The following is a 12,813-nucleotide window of genomic DNA, read 5'->3' on the forward strand; positions in this document are numbered from 1 at the left end:
ACACACACAAAGAAAGAGACACTCTGAAACTCCTGTTGTCAAGCACATAAACTGAATGCGTTGCATTGGTTACATTACGTCCAAGTGCATGTGATATGAGTCAGTCAAATTACTCATACTAATCCACCCTAGCAACCAAGTGTGTGATGTCCAACAATAATCTCATCGCTAAAACACCGTACAAACCATGATACTAACTTACAGTGGATACATTGTAGAGTTATAAATCGTAGGCTACACAAATGGGTGTCTCAAAGTATATTCGTTAAGGAATGAGTGCATATTTGTGTGTGTGTATGTGTGTGTGTGTATGTGTGTGTGTGTGTATATGTGTGTCTGTGTGTGTGTTTGTACCTGTTCCATTGCCCCCAGCTACTTTTATGCCCCACCTAGCGTTCTCTTGCAAAGTGAGATTGAATCAGATGCGGGGGAGGAGTGTGTGTGTGTGTGTGTGTGTGTGTGTGTGTGTGTGTGTGTGTGTGTGTGTGTGTGTGTGAGTGTGTGTGTGTGTGTGTTCAGGTGTGTGTGTGTGTGTGTGTGTGTGTGTGTGTGTGTGTGTGTTCAGATGTGTATGGGCTACTCCCCTTCCACCTAACATGCGGTCAATGTAAATTCTGTAAGAGTGAAAACAATCCACTTCTTTCCCTTTGACACCCATGCCCCCCCCCCCCCCCTCTCTCTCTTCTCTCTCCAATGTACCTCCACTCCCTCACTTCCTGTCGTTCATCACCTCAGCCAAAGTTGGGAGAGGAGCTTCTCCCTAAACAATGGACTCATGAAAGACACTCACCTATGAAATAACTACTGCTATGAAGCTACTCTCTCTTTTACACTCAACCAGGACAAAAGACTAAATCTTCCCAACTGGATTTAATGACGTTAATTAACGCTGAAACCACAGGATTTTAGGTATGTACAAACACGCTGACTTCTGTTCAGGACACACCATGTTAAGAATGAAGACTTTTACATGATGCACTGTGACTTAGAATGTTTTAAGACAACAACTTGGAAAATTGAAAACAGACCAATAAGTGGTTGGTTGGTCCATTTCTGCATTTTTCCTAGTGGGCCTCTTACTGTTTTTGACAGTTTCTTGAACATGGTCATATTGATAGACTTTACAAAATATTATCTGTGTTATCTTTAGAGTTTTGTCGAGTCATTCTATGAGTTCATAAGACATGTCTAATCTGTGCTCCAAAGGCTTACTTAATGTCCCCCAAGCCCGTCCCCGTCTCCATCGGGGACCAGTCAGCCCATCTGAAATCATCTCAAACAATCTGAAGTGGCTAAATGTTGAGATAAGGTGTTTAGCTGTGCGACATTCGAAAGGGTTGGGGCTCTCTAGCTGGGCAGCTTAATCTGGGCCAGGGGCAGGCAAAGATGGAGGGCCATTTTCACCCCCTGGGCGATAAGCTCAGTAAATGTCATCTGTGACACTCCAACAAGAGCTCTTTTATGAGCTGGAGGAAGTGACAGCCACCTATCAGGAGTATATATCTCTGGATACTCTCTCACGTCCGCACAATCTCTGTTGTTTCAAAGCTTCCCCCAATCAACTCTCTCTCTCTCTCTCTGCCAGTCTCTTTCCTTGTTTCGGCTCATTTTGGTTTATCATCTCTGTGCTCTTCCTCTCCACTCATGAGTGTGATCTCATGTCAAGGTCTTTCACTTCTTGCTGCTCTGCTCTGCTCTGCGTGCCCTTCCCCTCAGCCACCATGTTTTGACTTGTTTTTTCCACATTACGTCATTGTTGTAGTCAGCCTCCTTAACCGTAACTGTCGTTTAAAAAAAAAAAATAATTAATCAGATCTCTGGTACTTTTGATTTACAGTCATTTTTGTGCTCTGCTAATGGTCAACTTCCTGTAGATAACACTTCCTTTATGATATAAGTGATATTACGACAACTAACTACCTCATATGGAGCTTATCTAACTGATTCACAACATATACATAAGTGGAGATTAATGTCAATTGTTCATTATAAATATATAATCAGATTCATTTGAAATGGATCTTACCAATGTGACACACTATTTGACTAAATGTAGTCTCAGCATGTACCACAGCTCTTTGTAGGGCCAGATAACTCAGGTCTTCTACTTTCATCTATGTTGACTTCTATTTCAGGTAACATCCACCCCACTCCCGGAGAGGAACCCTAAACAGCACAAGAGAATAGCTTGGAGTGAAGGAGCAGCGCTACACAAAAGCACAAGTCATGACACTAAGTCCAGCAATGGGTGCCATAACCCCACCTCTTCCCTTTCTCCTGCTTATTTTCCTCACTTCCCTACCGTTTGCCCAATGCCTGAACTCCACAGCAGCCTCTGCCACCGCCGATGTTGCTAACATCACCTCCACTCCCCTGAGCGCTCCAACCTCAACCATCACATCCACACCCCTGAGCTCTACAACCTCAACCATCACACCCACCCTCACAACCGCCAGCCCTGCCACAACCACCGAAGTTCCCTCTACATCAACCAGAGCGATCACCTTAACAGGCCCCCCATTGCGGAACTCTACCTCCAACTCCAGCCTGGACTCCGGTGATGCCCAAACCCCAGCTCCTGCCCCAGGCTGCGGGCCTGGCCTGGCCCCCATCTACTCCAACCTGTGCGACAAGCAGGCGGCGTGGGGCATCGTGGTGGAGAGCCTGGCTTCGCTCGGCTTCGTGCTGAGCATCAGCATGCTGCTGGGGCTACTCCTCTGGAGCCTGTGGCGCTGCTGCTCCTGCTGCCGGATAAGGAGCTTGCGCTTCGGAGGGGCGGGCGCCAGCGTGGTCTCCCTGCTGCTCTTCCTGCTGGGCACGGCGGGGCTGTTCGCGCTGACCTTCGCCTTCGTGGTGCACCTGACGCCACGCACCTGCCCCACACGCCTCTTCCTATTCGGCGTGTTGTCGGCTCTTTGCTTCTCGGCGCTGCTGGCACGCTGTCTGGCGCTGCTGGGCTTCGGGGTGGCGCGGGGCTGGGCCGAGCCGGTGGTCGTTGTGGTGCTGACCGCCGTGCAGGTGATCATCGCGGTGGAGTGGCTGCTGATGGTGCTGGTGCGGGATGGGTTGCCGTGTAACTACTCGCAGGCGGAGTTCGCCATGCTGCTCATCTACGTGCTGTGCCTGCTGGCAGCAGCGCTGGTGTTGGCTGCCCGGCTGGTATGGCGCACGCGCCGCTCCTACGGCTACAGCTACCGGCACACGGCCGCGTGGAGCCGCGCGGGACACACACAGGCCACACTGCTGCTGCTCACCGTGCTCCTGGCTGCTGCCGTCTGGGTGGTGTGGATCGCCCTGCTTACCCGCGGGAATCTGGAGATGGGCCGGCGCCCCGCCTGGGACGAGCCCGTGCTGAGCGTGGCGCTGGTGGCCAGCGGCTGGGTGATGCTGCTGGGTCACGGGGTCAGCCAGCTGGCCGTCCTGTGCCGGAGGGAGGCCCGGACCAAAGGCAGCCCGTTGGACTTCACCAGCTGGACCACACCCTCGCCTGGCCTGGGGAGTCTGCCAAGCCCGAAGGGAGGGAGGGACAACAGAAGTTTTGAGAACGACACAAACAACAGGAGAGGTAAAAAAAGGAAAAGTAAAGAAAGGGTGATAGAGATAGAAGGAAGGAAGGAAATATAGAGAAACAGGGTGGATGGAATGGGAAAAGCTGTAAACAACTTAACAATAGGTTAAGAATAGATAGCATAAATCTTATGGATTCCAGCTTATACCACAAATTGTCAGATAGCAAAGACAGAAGTTGCGCACAGAAGTTGCGCATAGACCAGAAATGCAAATGATGCAGCTTGAAATGAATTCCTTGTAGGCCTAATCCAGTCTCGTTTTGATTCATGTGTGACCTTGCACATTACTGCTACTTTTTCAGGTAAAAGTGAGCCAGTGCTGAGATCTCCGTATGAATCAGGATTTTCCATGACAGTAAGTGGACTGTGATACATTTATTCAGACAGCCTATATCGTTCCAATGTTCAACAATGTGAAGAAATTCAATAATCAGCTCAGTAGTAAAATCATTGTCCTGTTATGTAATCACATTTTGTCACAATTATATAAAGCAAACGATCACAGCAGCTGACCTTTCTTTTCTTGCTTTCAGGACATTGACCCAGATAAAGACTATTCCATTCCCAGGCCTCAGACCACAAACATAAATGAACCCTACGATGAATACTACGGACCCAGGCTGTCTAATTGACACGCTAGTACATTAACCATATCCGACATAAGTACATTTCACAGTCAATCAATCTTCGTGTTCTGTTCTCTCGTTTAGCAGTCTACCATCAAGTTCATTATTCTACGACAGGAAGCATAATCGGACTCATGCTACACTTCTGTGCGCCTGGGATTGCTTTACACAAACCTCTCTGTTTGATACACACGGAACAGACTCGACAGACTGTCAGTGATAACCTACCTGTTCGGCAAAAACCTTACGTTTTGATACACAATGATAGCCACGTGAGACTTAGGTTAAACCATAGGCACTCACTCCAAAGATTAACACGGACTGAACACTAGGTCTTGGAGATGAGAATGAGAAACTCTGAGGAGACAGTCGTTTTGTTTAATTAAACATGCTTACGTTGCAGAGGTCTTTCATACTTTTCTGTTTAGTGGAACACACCAAGCTTTCCCCAGGCTAACCATGAAATGCTATTCGCGACCACATCTCTGTTTGTATAGACTTGATCCCTATCGATTATTATTTTGTACAGTTTTTACTTTGTTCAAAATTAAAATGGTAGCCTATCGTATAAAACTTCTCCAAATGTGTGTCTTTGTGAGGGAGCCGCTTTTGAGACAATGGGAATTGAGACTGGAGTGAAAAATTCATGTGTTCTACAACATACCACGAGATGGCACTGTGGTAAATGTAAAGACCAACACGAGGCAGATCGTTTATATTGTTTTAAGTGTATGAATAAATATTTCACAGTGGTACAGAGGGAATTGAAATAGCCTACACAAAATGTCCCATGTAACGTGTATGGGATGTCAAAGAAATTATTTTTAACCAGACACAATGTAACAATGTTACTTCTCATGCATTTTGTGTGTTTGTAACACAAGCCCCGGTAGGTGCACCGCTGATCACCACGGTGCAAAGATTAAGACGCTCACATGTTACCCTTCTACCATATAGGCTAAACCGTAAACCCTGACCACAGTATACAAGTACACGGTAAACTATAATCTCATCACCAAATAGGTTCCTTATAGGCTACTTTGCTGTAAGAGCACTGCCATACACAATTCCACCTTAAGTTGGTTGTTTAGGTTCCACGTTCTGGTTTTTCACCCTCAACCAACACCCCGCCCCGTGGATCCCATCCCACACTCTGGGAACCACTGGATTACCTGTAGGTTGCTCCTGTCAAAGAAGTCTGGATGTCTTTTCTACACAGTATGGAGATGACAGAAACTAAGCTCTGTTAGTTCCCATTAAACCTGATCATGCCTGGTCATGATTCATATACCTCTCACCTCTGAGTAAGTGTGAGTAATGTAGTTAAAAGGTGTGTGATTCATTACTCTTTGACCTTTTTAAATGGTTTGTGTTTTATCTAATGCACATCCTCCATCTACCAGCCATGCCAAAGGAGTGTCTGTGTGTGTGTATGGGGGGGGGGAGAGCATTGGCAAGAATCGTAGCCTGTGTATGAATCATCAGACTGAATAATGCCTTGACCTATCTGTGCTTCACAGTTGACCTGCGAATGGAATACTTCTCCTCTGTCATTACATGTTCCAAAGAGCTCAGGTGATCGCCTTGGCCTCGCTGCAATCCTTTCGGATATTCGCCTGCCAGTCTCAATACTTGCACAAAATCAATCATTTTTAATTAGTCTCCATCATTAAACCACCCTGAATTTGACTTCTTCAATTAAGCTCCACTTCAATTTCAATATGACAGGACACCACACCAGAGAGGCAGTTAACCTTGTGACTTTTGGAAAGTCAGCCATGCAGTTTGGTTCCCTCAGAATTCAACTAATTAAATACCATTATTACAAATTACTTTCATCAATTGAACCCTCTTGAAGAAAATGTAGAGCCATATCAAAAAGGAGCAGATTTAGGACGTGCGCATCAATAGTTTAGGCCAGTTACATGGTTCTGCAAAGGCTTGAGAATTTGTTAAACCCTCCGTCTGAAACACACTGGCAGGCGTTTGCTTATTCATCTTTTGCCATTTATGATTCATGAACACAAAGACATTATTCTGTGTACACTTAGGGCAATGATTTTAGGTGATAATCTTCCACTGGATCCAGAGCCTTGCCTCTTTTTCAGAGCAACTGTAGACAGCTTTTACACAATGGATGTAATTACATATTATTCTGTAAAGTGAAATGTAGGCTCAAATCAATAAACCACTTTTGTTGTAGTGTTTAGATGAAAATACAAATATTTGAAGTGAATAAGCAGACATGACAACAATTTAAAAACCAAACAAACTGTTTATATGTACATTCAAAAACAATAACAGAAAAAGGCAGGCATGAATGTGGTGTAAATCTTGAAAAACAAAAACAAAACAAAAATACACAAGTCACTTTTTTAAATGGGAAACTGTAAGGGACCATGGGAGGGGGATAGACTAAGGGAGGCAGGCAGAGACGGGGCAAGGTCAAAGTTGAAACCTGTGCAATCAAGGCAGTACTGCGCAGGCACCAGAGCACTCTGGTCATGGCTGAGATGATGGCATCAGCAGCCCCAGAGGCCGATGAGATTCTCCAAATTCCAAGTAAGGGGGAAGGGTCTGGGTTCAGGGGAAGATTGGTAACGGAGTCCGCTAAAGAAGGGTATGGAACTGATGGGGACATCACAGCATAGACAATCTGACTTTTATAAACCAGCACTGGATGGGTTTGCTCTCAGGCATTTAATGTAATTCGCGTACAGAGAGTAGAACTGGGCAGACACAGGCTCACAGGGGGGTTTCTCAAGTCAAATGAAGATCCCAGACCCAGCATTCCAATACAGTTTTAAAAAAAAAACAAAAAAAACACAAGAGTTCAACAGATTCCATGACAACACAGGAGGGCAAGGTAGGCCTCAGACAGCAACATGGCTGAGACAGGAGACAATTACTAGTAAAAAAAACGACATCCTTCCCCATCCCACCCCTCTATCCTGATGTCAAATATACAAGTTTGGCTTGAGCAAGTGTTTTGTTTCAAAATCTGTAGACCTTTTTTCGTTCATCCTCTTGCACAGGCCAAACAAAGGAGAACGTGTGAAATGTTTGAAAATTCTGTCCGCCTCCTTCTGAAATCACACTAGTGCTGTTTAATACAATAGAGTCTGAGCTGGTGAACATGGAGAAACTGAGCTCCAGCTGCCTATAGACACCTCAAACGCTCCTCTTCAGCGGCCTGTACCCTCTGAGCCTTCTGCGTCCTCACACAGGGCTGATCATGGGTAGAGCCACATTTCCAACTCCAATTTAGCAGTAGCCACAGCTTGGGTTTTTATCATGAGAGAACTGCTCTTAGAAGAGACATTCTCCCTCCTATCTCTCTCTCTCCCCATCTACTCCCCTCGGCCTGTGTGACATTTACACTGTTGGGGTCTCTAAGAATGTCACGCTATCCTCCTCTGGACCGTCACGTTGGCCTTTGTGTGTCTGTGGGGAGATCACGCATTGAAACCTATGCTGCATCCCTCCCTCAAGACCACAGCCTACCACTTCCAAATTTGCCCACTCTCTTTTCGTTTCGCATAATGGCTCCGAGAGGTATTTGCTTTTCAAAGAGATGACCTCATCCGCTTCCTTAACATCTTAACACTTGTACTGTAGTGTAGGCGGTCAGCCCTTGAGGGGTCCGGTTGCTACAAATGATTAAAAACCGCCTAAATAAATTAACATCCACCCTGCTTCGCTTCATCCCCACCTCCCCCTTCCTCGCTGAAGCTGTTGGGTGTCTCCCTCCAAGACGAGGTGCTTCCGAAGCACTCTGATGCAATGATGCCATTTTAACAGACATGCAAGACGTATTTTTTTTCTTTTTTTAAAAAGCTAAAATAATTGCAACATCAACCATTAAAAGGATAATCATACGTGTATACAGTCGACCAAAACAAATGTGCTTTTAGAGAATCTTTGGAACCAAAAAAGAAGAAACAATAGCAATTATATCATAACAATAATAGTTGCAACAATAACATAGTCTGAGTATATGGAGATATACAGATCAGGAGCGAGACAAAGTTTATACAGGTTTGTCCCATCCTGCTTAGGGGAGCACAGAGGCATTAGCTCTGGTACATACTGGACTGGACTACAACATTCCCAAACGAGCCGACGCGCCAGAGCGGAAGCATAGGAACACCATTCACTCTGTCCCACTCCTCAGCAAAAAGGGGTGCCGTTTGTAAGTTGATGGGTGGAATAAAAACAAAAAAAGAAGAAACTAAAATGAATTTCGGTAGAGGAGCACCACTGGCTTAAAATTGTGGGGGTACACAAAGTGATCCCGCAGCTCCGCTGGTGTCCCTGTCCCCAAGCCCTGAGAATTCCGATCTCGTCCGCGAACCAGTCCGGCTCCTACTCACTGGGATGGCCTCTACACTGGATGGATTCGGGATAGCCAATGACTCCAGTCGTGAAGTTAAGAGGTGGCGCTTACAGAATGCTGTGTAGTCTCGTTTGTCTCATGTGAGTCTCAGAGCTGGTCATAGTTTGCTCCAGAAGAAAGATATCATCTCTCTCTCTCTCTCTCTCTCTTTTTTTTTTCTCCACTAGTCCTCCTCAGGCAAAAGATGCAGACATTATAGATAGATGAGATAATATGGATACTTGATACAGACTGAAATGCTTGCAGGACTATAAATCACAGAAATGACAATTATAATAGTTATAATACTAGCAGACCTGAAATAAATCAAAACTAGAAAATGTCTATAATAATAACAAAGGTAATTTGAATTGGTGTTTTCTAGCATCACTTACATGATCGTAAGTCATCATCATCATAATCATCATTATTATTATAAACATTTTCTAGAACCAAAGGAAAAACATGAGGTAATGCAGACCAAAAACAAGAGGTTTTGTTTTCTTCTCCTTGTCATTCTTAAAAGTTATTTTTCCGCCGCTGTTAACTTTAATGTGAAGTGACTGTAATTTGGTTTTGCCCATAATGCTTATTTAATGATGCAGTTTTTGCTATAAATGTCCCACTGCTCTCATTTATGCTACGAGAGCCGATCCTCAACAACTGTCCTCCCAATAAAATGGTTGTGCCCTTTCAAATGCAGCCGAGGGAGATCCCCTTCCTTATAGTATTTCATGTTTGTCAAAAACAGTAGTTGATCGTACACGCTTGAAAGCCAAATAGTATATGTTGCTGATGCTCTGTGTATGAGTGCTAAAGAGAATATAAAGACACGGTTCACAATGATTCACTAAACTTAATACTAGTGTCAGCTGTAATACAAAGGTTCTTCTGTAGAATGAAAATATAGGGCGTAACCACAGACTATTTTGACAAAACAAAAAATAGTGATTGCAAAGCTGTAGTGTAAAAAAAAAAAAACTATCAATAAATCAAGCAGCGATTTCTCTGTCCTCCCTCTGTCCGTGTGTCTGTTGGTGTCCCGCAGTCTTTGAAAAAGTTGCTGCCACTGTCCCTCACTGGTCCTGGTTGTCTCCTGTTGTGTTGTGGAGTTGACAGACAAACTGTGGTGTGGTGTGAGGCTTCTGTACATGTCCTGGTGGAGGCTGCGGACCATAAGGCCCTGCACAGGAGGGAAGCGAGAGAAAAGGGGGCTCTGGAAAATAGGAAGGAGGAGGGAAATCCAAGAGGGAGGAGGGTGGTCCACTTAGTATGGAGCAAACCTGCTGTATCCACCCCGGTATAAACTAGCCTGTGAGACAGGAGAGAGAGAGAGAGAGAATGAGAGGGAGGCATAAAAACAGCAGACAGAAAAGAGACTGCCTAGTATCGCTGTAACAAACATGAAGGTGACAGATAGAAGCAGAAAGAGGAGATGTGTGACTGCTACTGAAACACAGTAGATGGTAATCACTGACTATTTATCTTGATCTGATATCTAGACGTGCACTCGACATTAGTCTAATGATGCCCAGAGAGGACGACAGGAGCTACTTGGCCAAGCTAGTGTGTAAGTGTGGGTGAGTGGCGGAGCCTTACCATGGCACCGACTCCATAGGCAGCGGCAGCAGGGCTCAGGGCGTGGTAGGGATCTGTAGTGTACACCCGGCCATAACTAAAGAAAAGACACAGTCACCGTCAGCACCATGAATGGAAGCATCTCAAATTATCATCTGCACACACATACATATGCACTTATCCCTGGCTCACAGTTGCTTTGTTTGATAACAGAGATGTTATAGTGAGATTGACAGGTCAACAAACCAATCACGCTGCTAGCAAGCTGTGTACCTTGTGGGTAGTATCACGCTAACATCCAGATAGCTGGATCAGACACCCCGCAAATCCCCTCAGATGTATTTTTCAGTTACCATAACAGGGTTTGTACATTGTACATTGTGTATTTCTCGGTAATCGAAGTAAAAAAAGTAAAAAAGTAAAACAAACAACTTTTATGTACAAATATCATCTACGGAGTTTGATCCGGCATCTTTTAAAAAAAAATGTTTTAGGCTTGCACTCTTTAGACAGGAGCATTAACGCAATCTGATTGGCTAACGCATGTGCTGCCGTATTTGCATGAAATGCGATTTGATTGGCTGACGCATGCGTACCCTCTCGAAAAGTTGAACATTTCTCAACTTTCAGCACAAGTAACACAAGTAACTTAACGGAATGCAACAGAACCACATTTCAGTTAGGTAACGCCATTAAAGGTCAACGTTGACGGGCTCAACACATAGCAACGCAACCGTGTGAGCAAGGCATTACACACCCAGGCAGCAATGTAAAATTATTATTATTATTATTTTTTTTTAATCAGATATTTGAGAAGCCAAGTGCTCCACTCAACAATGGCTGCTTTGAAGGGTGCACTGTTTAATCTCTGCATCGCTATGAGTCATTAAGCCTCTTCGTCCCGGGATGCTGGCGTAGTGCGAGAGGAGGCTCTCAGAGGCTTCCGAGTCATTTGCCACACCAGGCGTCACCACCTGACCCTCACCTGTCACTGTAGGCAGCTGCAGCCGCAGCAGCAGTCGCCCCGGTTACAGCAGTGGGCTGAGCATAGCGATAAGCAGCGTAGCCTCCCTGCAGGAGAGACACGGGGAGAGGGAGGTCAGAGATGGCATGACTCAAGTCAGCTCAGAGAGGTTGGAAGAGGGGGGGAGGGAGAGGGAGAGAGAGAGAGAGAGAGAGAGAGAGAGAGAGAGAGAGAGAGAGAGAGAGAGAGAGAGAGAGAGAGAGAGAGAGAGAGCGAGAGCGAGAGAGAGCGAGCGAGAGAGAGAGAGATCTTATGAAAGAGGAGGGAACGAGACAGGCCAATCCATGTCACATAAAAATTTCCAAAAAAGGGCAGTATGTTATTAAAATACCTGAAAGTATTTGGCTGTGTGAAAAAAAGGCTCAGAGGGGAACAAGGTGTTCTGCTCTAAAAATCACCCATTCCCAGGGTGGCAAATAGGACCAGTGAGTCCTAGGCTTTAGTTGAGATAAACAGACAAACCTGTGACCATTTTGAGATTCTACTTCACAAGGTGTTGTCTTTACCAGTATTCTGTGCCAATTACCAACTCTGTAAACAATTGGAGGTATCTTTTCTGGGCGCCTCCAGGCACTGAATTATTGAACTATTTATTGTTCTGAATTATTATTGCTGAGTGACAGCGACCACAAATATGGTTAGATATTGTTTCATAATAAAGTGGTTGAGAACACCACTCAATCTAAATGACAATGACCACATCAGAGGACACATACTGCAACCCTGAAGTGTGTCCCTGGCATGAATAAGCTAGGGAGTTGTTTTCCGTGTGGACATGTCCAACGTTTACCTGAAATCATCTATGTAGTTGTTGTCATTAACCTTAGTGGACCTTTCTAAACCTGTCCCATCTGTTAGGGAATTACACAATTAAAAGACTGGACATGGTTTGACCTTAGAGAGAAAGCAAGGGGGAAAACCCACAACAATACAGAACATATGTGTAGTACAGATGCACATAAAAAACACAATACAATAGAGTTAGGTGTAAAGAACAGGGGAAGGTGACAAGCACTCACACACACAGAGGCGCACACACACACACACACACACACACACTGCTTTGATTAAATACACTGCATGCATCTCCAGTTTGAACGCATCCCTGACCGAGCACCCAGTTTCATTAAGTGCCCGTATCAACTACATCTCCCATCATTCAGCTGGAGCCCTGAAGAAGAGAATAAAGCCACTAGTGTGCCTGAAAGGAAACGAGGGTGAACGAGAGACTAAAGGTTTTCGGTCAACAGCAGAAAATGTAAACTAAGGACAGGGAGATGGAGAAATACAGAAACAGGGACAAGAGGGGGGAAAGGAAAAGAAAGAGAGAGAGAGACTGATCATCAGAGGGGATAAAGATGTAATGAAGTGCATGCATGTTTGGACTGGCATGCTGTAAGTGGATGGCACACAGAGTGAGGAAAGGCTGGGGAATGGGTCCACTACTGGCCATCTTTGGCTGCATGTTTCAAAGCATATGATTGGAGGCCTAGGGTAGGACGTCACCCTGGGTTAACCTCGTCTGTGCTACTTCAAGAAGGTTGGTATTCAAATATCCAGTTTAAAAGTCCGTATCCAGCTACAGTTTTTACATAGAATTACAATAGTGACTCATACTGGGAAGTCCTCATTTTGTCCAGA

The 12,813-nt window shown here is 45.1% G+C and overlaps 2 protein-coding genes across 6 annotated transcripts in view; one reads left to right on the forward strand and one right to left on the reverse strand.

Moving 5' to 3' along the window:
• Window positions 1-2,244: 2,244 nt before the first annotated feature.
• On the forward strand, window positions 2,245-4,201 carry LOC308379089 (G-protein coupled receptor family C group 5 member D; the record flags this gene model as incomplete). The annotated part of the gene is made up of 3 exons (XM_080856145.1): window positions 2,245-3,565; window positions 3,872-3,924; window positions 4,103-4,201. 3 exons carry the CDS (start codon window positions 2,245-2,247, stop codon window positions 4,199-4,201), a joined length of 1,473 nt encoding a protein of 490 aa, XP_080712271.1.
• A 2,309-nt stretch (window positions 4,202-6,510) lies between these two features.
• Window positions 6,511-12,813, reverse strand: part of LOC308379347 (RNA binding protein fox-1 homolog 2-like) — a 38,396-nt gene continuing 32,093 nt past the window's right edge. For 4 of the 5 annotated variants that reach the window (XM_080856442.1, XM_080856440.1, XM_080856439.1 and 1 more), the window contains exons 10-12: window positions 11,134-11,219; window positions 10,170-10,245; window positions 6,511-9,882 (exon numbers count right to left, since the gene is read on the reverse strand). In XM_080856442.1, the coding sequence (XP_080712568.1) occupies window positions 9,838-9,882; window positions 10,170-10,245; window positions 11,134-11,219 (207 nt within the window). In that variant the 3' untranslated portion in view covers window positions 6,511-9,837. Of the gene's footprint in view, window positions 9,883-10,169; window positions 10,246-11,133; window positions 11,220-12,813 lie in introns of those variants that run through there. The other variant, XM_080856441.1, reaches the window with a different exon arrangement.

Source organism: Sprattus sprattus (genome assembly GCF_963457725.1).
Source record: "Sprattus sprattus genome assembly, chromosome: 18".
In the NCBI taxonomy this organism is placed as follows: domain Eukaryota; kingdom Metazoa; phylum Chordata; class Actinopteri; order Clupeiformes; family Clupeidae; genus Sprattus; species Sprattus sprattus.